This window comes from Rhipicephalus microplus, chromosome 3, assembly GCF_043290135.1.
Source record: "Rhipicephalus microplus isolate Deutch F79 chromosome 3, USDA_Rmic, whole genome shotgun sequence".
Taxonomy (NCBI): domain Eukaryota; kingdom Metazoa; phylum Arthropoda; class Arachnida; order Ixodida; family Ixodidae; genus Rhipicephalus; species Rhipicephalus microplus.
In genome coordinates this window covers 50,163,169-50,182,759 of record NC_134702.1, presented here as the reverse complement: position 1 = coordinate 50,182,759, position 19,591 = coordinate 50,163,169, and the positions used below count along the sequence as shown (strand labels likewise).

Sequence of the window (19,591 nt, the reverse complement as noted above, 5' to 3'; positions counted from 1 at the left end):
TAACGCGCCTTATACCCCCTCCCCCTTCGTTCGCTCCTCCGCTCTTCTCGCTCGCTGCAGCTGCGCGCGCACCCCTCTCTCTTGCGCGCCCGCCTTCTCTCTCAGTCTCCCGTCGAGAGCGGGTCGTGAGGGGGAGTAAAGTTAAAATCCGTTGGCATTCGCCAGTGAGTTAACGTAAACTCCCCCGTGTGATCAAATTGCGCTTCCCAGGAACCATTACACCATAAAGGCACCATAGTGTGATTAATAAATATAATAGTGCGAATGAATAAATACCCCTCATAGCATCACCCCATGTATTCGCACTTAACCATGTTCACCCTCGGGGAAATGCTTGGGAGTTTTTTTTTATTTTGCTGACGGTGGACATTGTACTTCGACCTTTAGGTACCGGGCAGACTTGGCACCCTTCTTAGGCGATTGGGGAGGGAAGGTTCACAGTATTTATTTCTGATTGGCCATTCTAATAGGAAGAATACTAGTATCATACATTTCCAGATCATTTGTGCGTGATATTTGTGTCAACGTAATTTTTGTATCTAAGAAACCATAAAACCATACATGGTCGTTTGAAACAGAAAACGGTCGTTAGAGAATCTGGTAAATACACAGAGCTGAAACAGTGATCGGACACTTACGCGAGCACCCCGGATATTTTTATTCCGTCCGCCGAATAATGCGATCGTTTGGTGCCAGTCCCACCGAGATCAACTTAATAGACGACGGTATTACAACATGAACGGCTTAGGATATGTAGCTTTATAAAAAAATTATTTTGTTTTTTTTTATTTGGTGATCATAGGTTCATCACTAAAGATTGATTGCAAGAAGAAAAAAATTACCCCACCTCCCACTAAATGAAACCTTGAGTAGCTTCCAAAGCATCGCATGAGTCGACTTAGTTCCGTTCATCACGGGCACCTTGCACGCCACACACCACCGGATTGAATTCCGCCGTTAGCTGCTTCGCATCTTGACTTTAACCAACGTTACTAGAATTCTAGTAACGTTGATTTTAACTGCCAGAGGGACGGTGATACAAAAGAAATGTGCGCGATGAACGAGGGTCTAGAGGCAGAGCGAAAATGGTTACCTTTGAGCATGTTTCGTGATTGTGCCATGGAGTCTCAGTGTCCTACAATGGGCCTATTCTTTCATGCGTTTTTTTTTTTTCGCTTCAGAGCTTAAGCCTCCCGGATAAGACGATCATGGGAACTGACAGGTACATGACGAAGATGGCGAAAGAAATTCCCATGAAGATGCGAAAGGTGAGCCGCCCAAGTTGTGAGGTCAATTTCTTTGTTTTTTCTTACGCTATTTCACTCAAGTAACATGCCAGTCTATTCTCCTTCGATTGTTTATGCCCAATCGATGCTGTGTAAGCGACTGAGGCACGGATGCCCTCATCGTGTAGGAGCTCTTGCAAAGGGGAGCAAATTACACGAGGCGTGTTAGCCGATTGTTAATCTCCTTTGTACGTTGCTCTAAAAAATAGCACAGTAGAACTTTGATAATGCCAATGCACGTTGTACAGCTTGTAAACAGCCAGAATTTTTTTTCACTCTAATAACCACCGCTACTGGGTTTTTCAGTTTACTTGGGTCTAGTATTACAAAAACGAACTCGTGCTATGCGTGTGTCAAAGCCCATGTAGACATATTTTTTTTCAATCCACCAAGCTCTGTAATCAGCAAATTATTCTACTGCACGCGCATTCGGGGCAGTATTAGATTAGGCGCGGTACGTTGAAAATTACAGAGTGCTTATAGTCACCAACTTAGTATAGACTATTTTGCAGGTGAGTTTCGGTGCCTCTATATACATTGAGCTCAGTATAGCCTTGCTGCTTTGTGTCTTTAGCTTCTCGTGTGGCAACTATTCCCCGACAAATAACCGTATATTGACCGTATTTGCAGCGTCGTCAAGCCATCTACCATGTCTACAACGTTAACTTGCAATTGCCACTAGTGCAGCTCATGTTTAAGACTTCCGATGATAAACACAGTGCATGCGGCGCGCGTATCTGCTTTCCCGTTAAAATGCTGCCAATGTCGCTTGCAACTGGCTCTGCATTTCAGTACGTGGCGATTGTCGTGGACATGGGGAGCCACCCTTCGTCCATGCGGGACAACTCCAGGATCCTTCTCAAGTCGCCGACTTTCATTAACAGGACCTTGGAAGACCTCGTTAAGAATCAGCCGAGGTACGCTCCTCCACCATCTTCGCACTTTGGTAGACTGTTGCCAGAAAACGTTTGGACAAGCTCGTGATAGTATATTTAAAATCATCATCAGCCAAACACTCCGGGCAACCGGAAAAGGTGAAACGTGAAGCGCTGGCGTTGATCACTCGGTTAATTTGACGTTTCAGTAAAGTATTTTTCAATCCAGGCGAAAACGTTAGATGTCTCATTAAACAGAAAAAATTCGTTGTCGGCGCCAACACGAGTGATGTGGAAAATAATCGCGTGATGACGACAACATATGACGTCACGATTAGCTCTCAAATTGCCAAAATTCGTGACGTCGTTATGACGTCATCACACGACAGCGTCGCAAGGGCAAAGGTGGACTGATCACGGAGACAATGCAAAACCAGGTGAGATGCGGAAATCTTGCAATGCCTCCAATCGTGGAGGTGGTATGATACACCTCACTAAGGAACTCTCAGTTGACTCTTCCACGCCTCAGCGACACTTACACAAGGCACCCCTTTTCAGGGGCGATGCTCCTTAAGGCGTGGGTCTGTCCATCCTCGGCGTATGTATGTAGTCACTTCTAGTTTAGTTCTTGCATTGTTTACTAGATGGCGTGGCTGCCTCTAGTTTAGTTCTTGGATTGTTTACTAGATGGCGGGGAACGTTGTGATAAAATCCGTTCGCTGTTGGCGCGCGCTCGGAGTTGACCGATGGATAAGGCCGCAGAGCGGCGGCAGCGCGTGTTCGCAGACAGAATCCCGATGTGCGAGACCGCGAGGCAGAAGCGCTCCGTGAAGCTGCGCAACGACGCCGCCAAGATACTGCCGTACGAGAGCGGGAGGCCGAAGCATGTCGTCTGGCTGCGCGACGCCGCCGCCAAGACACCAGCGTTCGAGAACGAGAGGCCCTAGCGTCACGGCAACAGCGCGAGGACCCTGCCGTACATATATACACACAGTGTTTCTCACGTCTTTCTTGATAATGTAGTGGGCGAACTTTCACTGAACAGTCACGGTTTTAGCGATGATTTCCCCTTAGGAGCTTTGCCCACTCATCATAATTCACCCCGTGGATATGCTGTGAATTTTTTTGTCCGTTCGCAGCTACGTGGTGCTCAACTATCTCGGCTTCCGGCTGATGGTGGAGCTGTCGCCGTACCTGCCGGACAGCGTGGACGTGCTGCGCAACGTGTGGTACACGCAGTTCACCGGCATCTACAAGCCGAACGTGGAACGCTGGCGAGCCTGCCTGCACAGCATCGACCGCGCCGTGCCTCTGTACCTTCTGTACATGTACTCGGAGCACCTGAACAAGACTTCCTTCAGGGAGGTTGTGGTGAGTCCGCTGGACCAAGGGGTGGTGTGGTGGTTCTTGGGCCCTCAGACGCAGAAACCCAAGACAAGGACAAGAGAAACATCTATTGACTTCACACACAAAACAATCACAACACTGTGGCTCTCTGTACAACACACTGGCTCCGTAATTCAGTCATACAGTCCTTATGTCTACGCGCCCGCGAGTAACCCGCGCGTCCTCACTACTCAAAAGTCTAATTCCGTCGGGTGCCACTCACGCTCCCGCTGAAGACGATGGCGTCGACGACGCAACCTCGCCACGGGAAGGTTGCCAAGTGCACGGGAGCTCACGAGCAGACCATCAGCTGCTCGTGCTGGACCAGGCAGCCCCACGCTGCGGCCGACGCAACACCGAGGTCGCACCTTCAATTGGCGGTTGTGCGGGACCGGCTCCGACGTGGCACCGTGGCCACGATCTTGGTGACTGGTTGTGCCGGACCCGAGTCTGGACAGGATCAGCCACTTGCCCTGGCCCGCACGCTCGTCCGCCACAGGAACAGCGACGGGCAGAGGAAGAACGCGGCCAGCTAGCAAGAGCGCTAGGCGTTGGGCCTCAGGGGACCGAACCAACGAGCGGGTGTCACCAACCCAACCGGGACGAGCGTGGCATGTTCCTGAGGCGAGTGGCGGTTCCGGGCCGGGCCTGACATGCTGTTCCTGTGGCGGACGAGCGTGCGGGCCAGGGCAAGCGGCTGATCCTGTCCAGACTCGGGTCCGGCACAACCAGTCACCGAGATCGTGGCCACGGTGCCACGTCGGAGCCGGTCCCGCACAACCGCCAATTGAAGGTGCGACCTCGGTGTTGCGTCGGCCGCAGCGTGGGGCTGCCTGGTCCAGCACGAGCAGCTGATGGTCTGCTCGTGAGCTGCCGTGCACTTGGCAACCTTCCCGTGGCGAGGTTGCGTCGTCGACGCCATCGTCTTCAGCGGGAGCGTGAGTGGCACCCGACGGAATTAGACTTCCGAGTAGTGAGGACGCGTGGGTTACTCGCGGGCGCGTAGACATAAGGACTGTATGACTGAATTACGGAGCCAGTGTGTTGTACAGATAGCCACAGTGTTGTGATTGTTTTGTGTGTGAAGTCGATAGATGTTTCTCTTGTCTTTGTCTTGGGTTTCTGCGTCTGAGGGCCCAAGAACCACCACAGGTGGCCTCGCAATGCTTAAAACAGGACCGGGTCTCACAAAGCAGGACAACAGAGCCTGACCGCGAAGAATCACGAAGTTTGTCGATATATACATGTAACTGGCTTCCCCCGTAGGGTCCAGCACTTCAGCTGGACACATGGCCGAGCCCGATGTCACGCCATCGCAATGTTTTTTATTATGTTGTGTGGAAGAAGGAAAACATTTGGAGGGCCTTGTCTCTTAGTTAGACGCAAATATTAACTGAGACACAAGTATCGATTTACGCTGTACCAGAATGAGCTACGACGGAGCTCCATCGTTAGAGCCTTGTCTTAGCCCAAGTGGTAGAGCATCGGATGCGTAATTCGAAGGTTCCGGGTTCCAATCTCACCGACGAAAATGGTGCTTTTTTCATAATTCCTTTTTATTTTAGTTCATAAATATTACGATTCACTTGCAAAAGCAACAAATGGTGGCTCTAAAACTTTGCTTTTCCTTTAAAATATGTTGGTTTCACTAGGTTGGTAATGTTGTGATAATCAGCCTTCACTCATTCCTTCGTTTCTGAAGTCCTGAGTCTATTGGCAAAATTATTCAACCCACAAAGGGGGCTACTGGGGGCGAAAAGATGTTGTTAGTGTCACAACGAAATGTTCCGTATGACGAAAACAATAGTTTTACAAAGGAATTATTGTCATTTAAGTAAACTCCTTCACAGCATTGCTTGAGGCATAACGGTACCTGTACAGATAACGTCATTACAAGAGTTAGAAACAAATTCATATGCTTTATACAGTTATAAGAGGAAGCAAAAATTGGGAGAGGTAAGACAGGCCCTAAAACGAGGTTGCAGGTTCGATTCCAGCTCGTGGTGGCGGCTGTGCATTGATGCAAAAAATTTGCGAAGGCACACGGAATTCTACAATGCTCGTTTGCCGAGAATTTGGTGAACCCCATAAAAGCAAAGAGATTGATGAATAAGTTTAATCCAAAGACCCGTAGCCTCTATTGCGTTCGGCGCCACTCGTGCTTTGTAGTTTACCTTGAAATTATTCATCCCCGAACAGTTAAGGATGATTCTACGGTGTGCTTAACCCTCATGAGGAGAAGCTACACAAGTATTGTCGTTGTAGTAGCACTAAAAATTTCGGAAAAGCAAATTTCGGAAACTCCAGCCCTTCACGTCAGTTCCAGCTATATCCGACAGCTCTGTGAATGTCATGACCTTCGTCTATTCTCTGTGTACAATGTCATGTACTACCTTCATTCACACATGTCCTGTTAAATAAAAAAAACGTATTTCTAATGCTCGATCAAACGAAAGATGGTCGTAATAAACTCTCGGTAAACGCCAGTTCGTTCGCATATCGTTCTTTGCCAGGCCAGGATGACCACGGACAAGATCGGCCGAACGTTTACGGAAAACATCAATCGAACTATGTGGATGGATGGCTTCACTAGGTACATCGCTGAGAGAAAGGTGAGAAACCACATCGCACCGCCAATAGTAGCGTATCTTGCAAGTGTATACCGAGGGAACAAACACCAAGGATGTGCTTGAAATTTTGTCGTGATCAGTGGTCTCTCAGATTATTACATATGAGCCTAATAGTGAATTCTTGGAATACTTATGCAAATTGTAATAAATAGGCTTTTAGGCAAAGATTCATGCCGTTAACTTACTTACAGCTGCAAGAAATTGACCTGGGCGATTTTAAGTATTGGGTTGTTCCAACAGCGAAGTGGCGGTCCGCTCTTAGTATATACCCATACGTGACGTCACTGATTTACATCTCCCCGTCAGTTCCAGCATGAAGCGAGCGAGATCATAGATCATGCCTGTAAGGCGCAAGAGGCGACGTCAATTGCCAGTACTATCTATAGTACTATTGAGACAGCTGTGCTATTCGGTACTTCGGTTTGCTCCTCTGCCTGAAATCGACCCGAAATGCTGCGTCGTTCACATATTGCATGTGCCGAGTGGGTATACAAGTACTTTACGTGACTGGCGTGCAGTTATCTATTGCTTTCAGTCATCTAGCTTTCCCGGCTGTATTGTCTTTCTTGCACACAACTTTCTACTTACCGTCTTCTGTCATTGTATAACATATGACCGTGTTCTTAAAGCAATACAGAAAAAAATGCTCTCGTTTACCTTTTATTGCGTTACCAATTATATGGTCACTCGCGACGAACTTCGCCGTCGCCGTCATGTCCCACATAAAGCCCACAACGACAACATCTCCCCCTCCCCCCTGTTCCACGCACGGGTAAAAGCGTGCGAGCGGGATCGACGAATGTGGCTGAAGCAGAGATGAAACCAGCCTGCTCATCTTCGTCGCGTGGAGGGTGCATGCGATAACATCACCCCACGTACTAGGCCTGCCGTCGATTGCAGCTCAAGAAGAGAGGAAACACCCCGGGCGTTTATAAGGAGTATGCAGGCATGCTGGGGAAGCAGGGTTGAGGTACTATGTTGCTCGATCAGCTATACTGCGAACTTATAAGGGCGCAGTCACTGGCACACAGGTTATCTCGTTGACATCAGTAAGCGGTTCGTGTGCGCTTCTACGTGCAGTGCTGTCCACGCGAATAGACTGGACGAAAACCGCTTCTCTTCCAGGAGTGGCCATATTATCTTAGACATACAGAGTTTATATAGAGAGTTACGCGAGATCGAATACAAGAATACGTTCCAGCCTATATACGCTTCGTATATAACATTACAACTTGTAGCTATCTCATTCACTGATTCTTTCTTGCGATGAAACTGCGACATTTTTTATGTTTAAATGAAAATTTTGGTGACTTTGTTCACAGTGTGAATATTAGAATGCGCTTAAATATGTTTAAACCTCCAAGTACTTGAAATGTTGCACCAATGTGATAGCAGAAATCATTATGTGAAGTGTATTCTTCGGATATTTTGTAGTGAGATTCCATCGTTGAACCCGACTACGACTTGTCTGAAGTATACAAGACGGCGTACAAGACACACGATGTGCTTGTATGTAGTCGCCCGAGAGAGCGCAGGGGACAAGTGAGCGGTATAGGTGTTGGCTGCTGACTTAATTGCTAACAGTCTGTGGCACATTTCCTTTCACAACAACAACAGCCGGTGTTATTTACCTGTCTTTCAGATCATGTCTCAGAAGATCTTGAGTTTTTACCCCGTCTGGGTTGCCATCAAAGACAAGTTCTTCGAACACATTGCCCAGGTACGGTATACCTGCGTCGCATTACACACGCCGGGTTCCTAACGCATACTACCCCAGTGCCTGTACGACGACTAATGATGCGATATACATTTTGCGAAGTAGTTCGTTTGTTATGCACTGAGAATTAAGGATTAGTAAGTTTGACACTGGCCACTAGCAGGATGGCCGCGGAATCATGCTTGTCGCTTTCTGGCCATGAACATGCCCCATGCTAAACGGATGACAGTATATTCATTTCATCATCATCATTATCATCATCATCATCAATTTTTAAAGGCCCCCTATTCCAGTATTACATAAACAGGCAGCATATATATGAAAAGGTAACGTTCAAGCCGCCATTAATTAAGTTATATTCATATAGAAAACAACAGTGCACTCAATTTAAAAAAAAGGAGTCAAAATACGCTATGCATTAGCCCTCAAAAAGTTCGTTGGTGCATATTCTACGCTCATTGACTAAAGCTACAGCACTTTTGCGTTCTTCGACCCAGACATGAAGAAAATGTGTAGTAACATTCTATACACTCAGCCGTAAGGTGGCAAGTGTTAAGAAATTACGAAATTACTGTAGAGGTAGCCTCGGTTAATTACTGAAGCAGATTCTGTGTTTCTGAGGTACGTGTTCAATGTTCTACTAATCTTGCAAAAATGGCGCACTTTTTTCCCAAGTGCTGAGCTTACGGGCACCTAAGACTGGGTTAATTGTAATTAACATTGCGAAAAACCTTTGACCACGCAGCTGCCATCGGCAACGGGCACAGACGCCATCAAGCAGTACTTCACGTACGTGCAGCACTTCAGAGACGACATCTTCAAGGCGTACACGACGCAGAAAGCCCGGATGAAGCAGTGAGTACGAAATGAATGCTTAAATTGTCTCTAAACTATCTGCAATCTGATCTCCCTTTCTCGTCTGCACGGCAATATATATATATATATATATATATATATATATATATATATATATATATATATATATATATATATATATATATATATATATATATATGAGGGAAAAACGTGTTTTCCGTGTTTTAACACAATAATAATGAGATCTAACAGACAGTAATGCCAAGGAATGTACAGGGGAAATTATTAGAACCAATGGAATGTAAATAAGAAGAAAGAAAAGTGGATGAAAAAATAACCAGTCGTGAGCAGGAATCGAACCTACGACCTTCGAATAACGCGTTCGTTGCTCTAACCACTGAGCTACCACAGCGGCCTTCCCTCCATCCACTTTTTTTTGCACTTTTTTCATCCACTTTTTCTTTCTTCTTATTTACATTCCATTGGTTCTAATAACTTCCCCTGTACATTCCTTGATATTACTGTCTGTTAGATCTCATTATATATATATATATATATATATATATATATATATATATATATATATATATATATATATATATATATATATATATATATATATATATATATATATATATATATATATATATATATATATATATATTGATTCACGGTGCTTCTCGAAAATTTTGCGCAGTGTTCGAAACTTTTTGCGCGACTTGCCTCCTAAATAGTTTTGGAAAACTCTGAAGGCTCTGAGACGTAGGGGTTTGTGCCGGTTCGCGGTTGAGTGCCGTGGAAAAAAAAAAGATGAAAGGAGCGGTACGCAAACAGGTGCACTAGTGGAGCTTAAAGTCGGCCAGTTAAAAAAAAAAAAAAACCTATATAGCGGGAGAGCTAACTTCAAGTATAGTGTATAATGCATCGCAGCACCGATCAACCCACGGCGTGATGAAGTGGTTATTCTCCACACTTGTACATCCTTACTCTAAATATACACATAAATAAGGGGATACGACCTCCCCAATGCTATTCACCGCGTACTTACAGAAGGTTTTCAGAGGCCTAGAATGGGAAGAGTTAGGGATACGAGTTAATGGAGAGTAGTAACCTGTGCTTCGCCGATGACATTGCATTGCTGAGTAACTCAGGGGACGAATTGCAAATAATGATTACTGAATTAGACAAGGTAGGTCCTAAGATTAATCTGCATAAAACGGAAATGATGTACAACAACCTCGGAAGAGAACAGCCTTTTTAGATAGGTGGCAGTGCCCTTGAATTTGTAAAATAGTACGTCTACTTAGAACAAGTATATAACCGCGGAGTCGAAGCACGAGACTGAAGTCACTAGAAGAACAAGAGTGAGTTGTAGCACATTCGGCAAGAATTCTCATATCATGAATGGTAAATTGCCCCCATCTCTCAAGAGGAAGGTGCAGAAACGTACGGAGCAGAAACCTGGAGGCTTACAAAGAGGGTTCAACCTATTTGAGAACGACACAGCGAGCAATTGAAATGAAAATGATTGGTGTAACTCCAAGGGACAAGGAGATAGCTGAGTGTGTCAGAGAACAAACAGGTGTTAAGTACATAATAGTCGACATCAAAAAGAAATGGACATGGGCTGGGCACGTAGCGCGTAGGCAGGATAACCGCTGGTCATTAAGGGTAACCAACTGGATTCCTAGAGAAGGCAAGCGTATGAGGAGGAGACAATGTTAGTTGGGCATATGGGATTATGAATGAATGGTGGAGAGGCCTTTTTCCTCCCGCAGTGGGCGAAGTAAGTATTATTATTATTATTATTATTATTATTATTATTATTATTATTATTATTATTATTATTATTATTATTATTATTATTATTATTATTATTATTATTATTATTATTATTATTATTATTATTATTGGTAACTTCTAAGACGTCACGTCTGAAGTATTTCTCTATTGTTCTATTCATTTCCATACTACAAGCAGGTGAAATTCGAGAGGAAAATTCGACTTGCATAGCGTTCAATCATGCGGTCAGTGCGTCGTTTCTATTGAAGGACGTAGTTCGAACTCTGCAGGGTGACTTTGGTATATGTACGTAGAGAGATGCGTTATTGTATACTTTTGTTTTTTCTTTATCTGTGCACACCTGAAGGGCCGTATAGAGTGTGGGTTAAGTGAGGATACAGTCTCCTTTTGATGTCTTCGCGTGGGCTGTGAATATCCCCGAATAAATGAAATGAAATCCAGTTGTACAGAAGGGAAGCTATCTGAATGTTGTATACCCTTATATCAATAAATAAGTTAGGAAATTGGTTATTGCGCACATTAGCAAAGAGTAGCGAATTTCCTTCAGTCTATTACCCAATTCTTCGAGCCTATATGCCTGCACGACTCTATGTGGGAAGATTTCCCATGGGCAGATGCGTGAACGTGTTCGACGACATGACCAACCAGAGAGACGCAAACTTGATTGTCTAAATAGAGAGGGTATAAAAGGACATAACTAATAAACAGATTCATGGCGCCCATGTGGCCCATCAGAACCTACCCCTATGCGAATACAAGTGCGAATTACCGCATGATCATGCTGCAGGTTGTATGGCACCATGGTCAGCGGCATTCTACATTTAAAATACAAAAGAGCAAACTCGTGATTCGCCTACGGGCTTTCGTTTACAGGTGGCCCGGCAGCGTGTTCGACACTGAAGTCATGTACGACATGCAGAGGCAGGCCGTCTGTGAGTAAATTTGCCTGTTAATTATAGTAGCAACTATGCATACAGCTTCTCCGTTTTGTTGGGCCAAAAATGCCACAGCTTCGTAGCTGTCTACTATAGTCTGAACTGTTAATTAAATGTCTATAATGGTCTTGTAAAAGGTTTCAATAAACACTGCATCGGGGAATGTCCATCACCCAAGAGCACAAGACACGTACGGTGATGTTTACGTTATTTCAGCCCTAGCACCCTGTATCAAAAGAAGAAAGGGTGGTGGGAGGAGAATCGCAGTGCTCGGAAATGAGCACATCTTTCCTCTTTGTCCGCTTTCGTCATGCTTGAGATTGTACCCCACCGATGCGCTTCTGTATTCTTCTATCATAATGATTTTTCGTATAATCCTTTCTTTTGTTTCAGTCATCCCGATGGGTCTGTTCAACACATCGGTACCTACCAACAGTTCAGTCTTGTAAGTTTCCCAGCGTCTTCCTTGACTTAGCTTGAGTCAACTCTATACTTATAAAATTGCGTACTAATATAATCATACACCATATAAATTGATGCACGTACAAACCTTAATATCTGATTATTAATGCTAGAAACATGCTATGATGTTTGGACATTTTAGGAGTAAAACCTTCATACCTGTCTATAAACTCCCCAGCTAAACAAAACACCGTTTGTTTTTCTAGTTGCTGTGCGACTTAATTACGGTTTAATACCTCGCCTCAACGACAAAATAGACAAAGGAGGCCCAGGCTATAGTCTGGGCCACCTTTCTGCTACAGCAGAAAATTCATTTATTTTTAAACATCAATTCTTTTCCCAAAACTTTGTCGAGAGAAACATGCGAGAACAGAAGGAGGTTTCTTGAAATGCAGGGCTTTGTTGTTGTTGTTGTTGTTGTTGTTGTTGTTGTTGTTGTTGTTGTTGTTGTTGTTGTTGTTGTTGTTGTTGTTGTTGTTGTTGTTGTTGTTGTTGTTGTTGTTGTTGTTGTTGTTGTTGTTGTTGTTGTTGTTGTTGTTGTTGTTGTTGTTGTTGTTGTTGTTGTTGTTGTTGTTGTTGTTGTTGTTGTTGTTGTTGTTGTTTTCAAAAATAGACTTTTTGCTCACCGGTTCTCCGACAAACCGGAGGAACACTCACGGAAGAGAAATTGTCATTCACAAAACTGCGAAGCGAGCCTACGACTTCGAAGAAAACTTGCAAAGTTTAAAAATAAAAAAAAAACGAAATTTTTCCATCCCTGAAGCTGTGCTAGACACACACGCGCCTCCGGGAGGACAGTAGGCCGGAAATTCTCACGTATATTTCCGAATCGAATCTCCGAGACGTAATGCATCTCGCGTAGCGCCGAATCTTTTTTGGATTGCAAAACTTTAGTCATCTGTCTGTTTGTTGTATTTTAATAGAAGACAATTCCTTTTTGGTGAATTTTATTTAATCTCCTGAACAAATTCATGTGCACAACTTATACTTGGTACATTACTATCCACGCACTACGTTTAAATTCATCATCAAAGACATTTATCCGTAACACATCCTCGTCTAATGAACAAATGTATTTACTTATCTGATATTTAAATGCTGTACATTAACCTTTTCGGTGTACATTGCGTCCTGCAGCCCACTCCTGCCATAACGATTATTGCGCTGTCGTACGTGCGAAATAACTAATCGATTATTTAGTTATTTAATTAGGTATCAAGCAGGTGAAGTGACACAAAGCATAATTTCGGAGGTTTCACGTCCTAAGCTCAAGATTCGATTAAAAGGGAATCCGCAGTGGAGGGCTCCGAAAATTCTGCCCATCTGGTGATCTTTACCGTGAACTCACAGATAGAATTACAGAAACAGGTGGAAGTTTTCGAGGGAAGAGTACACCGCAACATTGGGGCCAGCTTTGCCATTTCGACAAATTCTTTTTTTTTTTCGCATAACCTTACTAACAGCAGTTTTGCTTTGCTGTCTTCCCGGTTATGAATTCATGAAAGACTTAACCTTGTTTCTTTGTTTCGTGCAGTGTTGTTCATTCTGCGCGCTACGGTGTCCGACTGACGAGAGCCATGACAAGGATGATATACGAAAAGAGTAAGTCACTGCTGCATCACACACACACACACACACACACACACACACACACACACACACACACACCAAATGGAGCGTTGTCGTTAATACGTGAAAAATTTGTTGGAACTAGTCTTCTCGTCTTCCCTGGTTCGGGTTCTGCATCATTGGGTGAAGAGCTCACTAGAAGCGGAAGCTAACGTCCATGTCCTTTCAATCTCCAGTTGAAATTTATTCTAAGCAGTCTCCTGTATTTTTCCCTCACCCTAGGCCAGGCATATTTTTCGGAGGGTGGGGGAGGTGGCACTTCCTGGGGGCCACTACTATTTCAGAAAACCATCTGTTTTTGTTTTATTTATTTATTTATTTATTTATTTATTTATACTGCAATCCCTACTAGGGATTTTCGCAGAGTGGGTTACATGAATTACATGAATGCTCAATATGCAGACGAACAAATTTTCAAACCAGGAAGATAAAAACACACAGAAACAAAAGTACGCACAAAGCAAGCTTTGCCACAAATAGCAAGCTATTTGTGGCAAAACTTGCTTTGCCACAGATAGCAAGCTATTTGTGGCAAAACACTCACCTTTGTCAAGAATTAAGGGGGAGGGGGGGTGTCTAGGGCATTTTTTTTTTTTTTTTGCTACGAGCTTGCTCCACCGCTTCTTCTAGAGAATGTCAGCAAAAATATTTTTGGGGCATGTCGAGCCTTAGGAATCTTCTTAACCCACACAGCTCCAACATACAAGAACTCGGTATAGTTGTGCCATGCGAACCAGCTCAACTCTCAGTGGTAAGAACAAAAAGAAAAACAGTGCTGTACGGTTTCCATTTGTCCAATCGCAAGATTATTTGTGGAATCCTTGAAGTGAAGAGGCATGTGGATTCTTGGGATTGTGTTTTTCTTAGCCATTAATCATTGCCTTTTATAAATACTTCTAAAACTAGGAATTTGTTTAGAATTTTAGAGCCGTCTTCGCTCGCTTTCAGGCTACTACTACGACACCGGCAAGGTGTTTCCCGAAATGGTGTGGAGCGAGACGTCCGCCCAGAATTTCGCCAGGAAGCTGCAGTGCTTCTCCGACCAGTACAGCGCGCTCGATGACCCCAACAACCCGGGTCACAAGGTGACCTCCTTTCCTCGAACTACGCTCATTAACGAACATTCAGGCACGAGACTCTAAAGGGACCCTAAAGCATAGTTTGCTGCAAGATTTACTAGAGTAATCCGTGGCGCAACGATCCATAAATACCATAGTCGGCAGTATACGGATTGCTCTACACTCTAAAAAAAATATCGACTAAAAAGGGTGTCTTTTTGTCCCACAACAATAATCGTCATCAGGCTTGCGTGCGCTTCCTTTCTTGAAAACTCGGCGCTGGCCACTTTCCTATCGAGAATGCAATGTAACCCTGATAATGGGCATGTCGATCGTGACCGGAATGTACCGGGCGCGGGACGATAGCGCAAGGATGGAACGCAATATAGATGACGATTATTGTTGTGGGCCAAAAAGACACCCTTTTTACTCGCTCTTTTTTTTTTTTTTATAGTGATAGTCCTTGTGTTGGAGGCTTCGTACGCTATTGTAGGTCTGTTAGTAGTTGGGTTTTCGACTTCTTTTTCGAATAAAAGAACAGCTCGTTGCGAACATCGTGAGCCTAATTGAATCGATGGGCCTTAAAGGGTCAGGCAGGTGAAGGGACACTAAGCATAATTTCGGGGGTTTTACGTCCTAAGCTCAAGATGCGATTATGAGGGAAGCCGTGTAATGGAGGGCTCCGGAAATCCCGCCCATCTGGTAATCTCAACCGCGAACTCACAGATAGAATTACGGGGACAGATGGAAGTTTTCGTCCTCCTCAGCCTGACTACGTCCACTGCAGAACATAGGCCTCTCCCAAGTTCTGCTAGTCAACTAGAAGTTGACTGGAAGTTTTTACGTGAAGAGAAATCGTTGAGTAGGAAACATCGCCGAAGTCACCTTGGCGAAACATTGTCTCCATCAATATTCATTGTTTAACGATTTCTCAGTTACTGCTGAAGCCACATACAATGTAGTGAAATAGCGTACACGACAGCAAAGCTCATGACGTATGCTTCTTCCTTTCCGCTCTTTCTCGATGACTCAGCTCAACGGCTCGACGGTGCGCGAGTCTGTGTTCGAAGAGAGCGCCGCCATCACCCCTGCTTTCAAGGTGCGTACCTACGTCGTCCGAACCTATTCGTCATAATTCATGACATTGTGTCAATGCTTCATAACACTGTATAATCGACACATTCTATGACACGTAGTGTAACGTTGTATAAAACATTGCGTAATGCTGTGTAACACCATATAGTGTGTTAATTTTATGCCGCAGCTGTGTACGCCTTTAGTCCGAATTTTTCTCGGTCTGCAGGGCACCCTGTGAAACGAATAAAGGTTTTAGTGTCCCGTGCGCAAATGTATCCTGCGATGAAATGCTGAGGTGTTCTGTAACTGTTTTTTTTTTATTATGCTAAAGCAGGACGTGGTTCTCAAATATCCCATTTCTGGAGAACTCAAATTGTTTTATCTAAGCTTTGGAAACGTATGAAAAGCTCACTAATAATGACCACAATGCATTGTGCGGAATTAACGTCCCATAGCCAGCATACGATTCCGAGACGCCGTATACCACAGAGCTCCGGAAAGTTCGACCAGGTGGGGTTCTTTAACATGCACCTAAGCCTGAAAACACGGGCGTCTAGTATTTTGTCTCAAATGAAATGCTGTCGCCGTGGCCGGAATTCGTATGGTGAATTTGTCGGTGGCTTTACTGGCCCTCGAATTTTCTCTGCATTGGGACTTTAGTTTCACACTCTTATAAAAACATTTGTGCATCATTTGAGAGAATCGTAAGACTTGGTAAAAGTTACTGTTGAATGCCTACAATTTTAAAATTGACCCCAATAATGTAATTATGAGATTATAAATATTTAATTATTAGAATTTAACTATTACGTGACTAGGTTAAATTGATTCGGGGTGTTGGAAGAGGCAGCTGCAAGCAGAACTGCTTTGTTTCTGTCCATCTATACACATTGTATTTACGTGTCTATAAGTTTTGGCACAAGCTAGCTGGAACACCCGGTATACGATGTGCTTTGCCGCGTCCGAGGGTCTCGCATTGAATCCCCATTTACAACGATGATTAGCAGTTTCGTGTCACGCTTCTACACCGCGACACATACGAGGCGTTGCAAAGTTCTTGTGTCATAAGTTACATTTGAAGCGGCTGAGGACGCCGTTCCGGTCAGCCTACTATAAGTGCTCCCAATGAATTCAACGAGTACGCACTACACAACAGCCTACTGTCTGACGTCACTGAACGAGACGATCCTTACAAAGTCACGTATGACGCGCTGTCTCTGCTTTGTCCGCAGGCCTTCCATCAGCTGCTGAACGTCTTCAGGATATGGCAGAGAGACTTCCGTCTGATGAACGCTGAACACCTCTCGTCGGATAAGCTCTTCTTCATATACTACGTCTTGGTGAGTGCATGCGCAGCTGCGATTCCCAGCGCCTTTCCAGGTTTGTTGGAACATAAGCACTCGCTGGGAACTCGCTGGGAACTTGCATGCGCAAGCTCGACAGAATGATTCAGAAGCTCTTGCACTCTCGGGATAATGGGAACAGGACAAACTTGGCGAGTGCGTGCCTGGTATGCTTCTCTCTTTCCTTTTCTAGCACTCTTTTTTTCGTTCGTTCGTTCTTTCCATTGTAATGTGCAATGCTCTCTCCTAACCTTCTCCTCCTCGCTATCCACGAATGGGACCGTTGTCCACGTTCTCAACAGCGCAACACTTCAGCTACTGCAGGCAACAAAGACGGTCGGTCATGCGTTTGTATTCGGGCAACAATTAAATGTACGTGACCTCGTGGAATGACAAGTCACCTCAATAAAATATGAGACCGTCATATCAGAAACAACTGATCGCCGACAAAGAGCACCAGTTATTGAAAAACAGCACATACAAGCACATGCTTTTTTTTTTTTAGGGTCGCATTTCTTTGAATAACAAGTGTCGTTCTTGTTTCTTTTTTTTTTGTACATAAGCCATTTAATACGGTGAGTTATAAACTTCGCTTGCGAAAGAGAAATGTTCCCGCGGCCTTTAAGTGTACTCTAAGTTAATCTTTGACCACGTTGTTGCTGTTATTTAGTGATGAAAAGTTTATGAGGTAACCATTACCGTGACCTTAATCATAAGACGTTCGCTGACTCTCTGACAGAACTACAACCTCGACAAAGTAACAGACAAAACCCAGAATAATCTGATTAAATTACCACAGTGCAGCTTGACTCATTGAAGAGTGATAAGAAAAAGGAAACGAACAGACATGTATATTTTCTCGGTGTCCCTGTAAGCGAACGCCAAACAGAAGAATCATGAAACCCAGCGAACCGGCCCGCCCATTTGATGCAGTCACTGTAGCACACGGTACGTTAAATGTACGCCCGCGCATTTCACCCGTCGATTGATTAATTCGCGTGAATATGACGAGGACGTTACTGTCAATTATTACTGCAGCCGTAAGTATTTTGAAACGCTTTCTCTGTCTATCTCTCTTTGTCTCCCGTTCCCAGGACAACTGTGTGAAGGCGAACCAAGACTACATGATGTATCAAATGTACGGCTCCAACAAAGCCTTCGTAAAAGAGAGGTAAGCGTATCTGTGACGAACGGAAAACTGCAGCTCGTTGCAAACTTAGCGGGTAGTGATGCAGCAGCACCGGCAGTCGAGTTAGCCTTGTCAGCGAATAACCACTTTTCAGCGACAGTTCTCCCTCATCTCTCTCTCTCTCTCTCTCTCTCTCTCTCTCTCTCTCTCTCTCTCTCTCTCTGTGTCTGTTTACTTACATGCGTGTTCCAACATATGTCTCAAGATATTGGCAGAACTGCTCAATAATTAATGATCAAGTAATAATCTTCCTCTTCTAATGCAAAAAGCAAAACATATGAGGCATCCAGCACAAAGTGTGCCACTGTGCTTGGATAATCCGGTGTGTGAAATGTTGCGAAGAGAAAAACGTAATCGTCAAGGACGGCATCGCGGCAAGAAACAAAAAAAAAACGCCTGTCCACGGGTGCCTAACGCATTAACAAGCCAATGGATATGCCAAGGTCTCCAAACAGCGAAAAACACTGGCGTGCTTACTTGGAGTACACGCTATGGCTACAATCGGCAAGCGTACTGGTGCTTTTACTGCGATGACATTTTTGGGCTCTCTTTGTTGAGCTTTACGTGACTCTTGAGATTCACGTAAACTCACTTTTTTTTTAGAAGCGCGACTTTGACGACACTGAGGAGAGAGCACAATTGCCTTCAGTAGTATTAGTGCCCATCCTTAAAGAAGATCTTTATATAACTTAGAAGTACTTGTTGTTGGGCTAGTTGGTTCGTCATACTGAGGGGTAATTCTAGACGCCTAAAGCACCACAGGAAGAAACTGTGATTATTTCTTCCTGTGGTGCTTTAGGCGTCTAGAATTACCCCTCAGTAAGATCTTTATAGGTGACAAGTCGAGGCTCGCCGGTGAATCGAACCCTAAACCTTCGAAACCCTGAACGCAGGGTGATGCTGGCGCTGAAGAACTCTCGCGAGTTCTCCCGGGTCTTCGGCTGCCAAGAGGGCAGCCCCATGAACCCGCAGCAGAAGTGCATCGCCTGGGGCGGCTAGCCGTCGTCGACGGGCGAGTTCGAGAGAGATGCTGACCGGAGGGCCCCGTCGGGTGTCCCTGTGGGAGAGACGGGGTTTGACAAAGAACCCACTCGACCCCCCCTAAAACGCTGAGCGACAGCATTTCGGAAGAAAGCCGCGAACGCCCTTACCAGATGACAGCCCTCGACCACCGGCCCCTGACGCAGGAAACTCACTGTGTGCGTTTACCCGTGACGTCAATAAAGAAACATCGTAACGCTTTGTCATCGTCAGAAAATGGTGTGCTCGTTGTCTGTTGTATTTTGTGAAATCATTACGCAAACACTCGACCTGCTGCGTCGCGGGAAAAACTGCGGGATAGACACGTGCCGCGATACTATATTGACTGGTTGCCCGGATGGTCA

At 44.7% G+C, this 19,591-nt stretch overlaps 1 protein-coding gene across 2 annotated transcripts; it reads left to right on the top strand.

The window, feature by feature from the left end:
- Nucleotides 1–1,185: 1,185 nt before the first annotated feature.
- LOC119160057 (endothelin-converting enzyme 1) lies at nucleotides 1,186–19,462 on the top strand. 2 transcript variants are annotated; one of them, XM_037412801.2, is made up of 14 exons: nucleotides 1,186–1,268; nucleotides 2,079–2,203; nucleotides 3,301–3,532; nucleotides 6,061–6,159; nucleotides 7,820–7,897; nucleotides 8,640–8,749; nucleotides 11,387–11,445; nucleotides 11,842–11,893; nucleotides 13,445–13,512; nucleotides 14,488–14,624; nucleotides 15,631–15,696; nucleotides 16,907–17,014; nucleotides 18,112–18,188; nucleotides 19,100–19,462. In XM_037412801.2, the coding sequence occupies exons 1-14, from the start codon at nucleotides 1,209–1,211 to the stop codon at nucleotides 19,203–19,205; spliced, it is 1,377 nt and encodes a 458-aa protein (XP_037268698.2). In that variant the 5' UTR covers nucleotides 1,186–1,208; the 3' UTR covers nucleotides 19,206–19,462. The 2 variants fall into 2 exon arrangements, with proteins under 2 accessions (XP_037268698.2, XP_075745598.1); XM_075889483.1 differs by lacking the exon at nucleotides 18,112–18,188 and having other exon boundaries at nucleotides 19,100–19,370.
- Nucleotides 19,463–19,591: the final 129 nt, after the last annotated feature.

What these genes read in the sequence shown, in the direction of transcription:
- LOC119160057 (XM_037412801.2), top strand. Translation starts at nt 1,209, where the DNA reads ATGGGAACTGACAGGTACATGACGAAGATGGCGAAAGAAATTCCCATG. An exon ending in CTTCCTTCAGGGAGGTTGTG is followed by an intron (nt 3,533 to 6,060) that starts GTGAGTCCGCTG and finishes GTTCTTTGCCAG; the next exon opens with GCCAGGATGACCACGGACAA. An exon ending in CCTACCAACAGTTCAGTCTT is followed by an intron (nt 11,894 to 13,444) that starts GTAAGTTTCCCA and finishes TGTTTCGTGCAG; the next exon opens with TGTTGTTCATTCTGCGCGCT.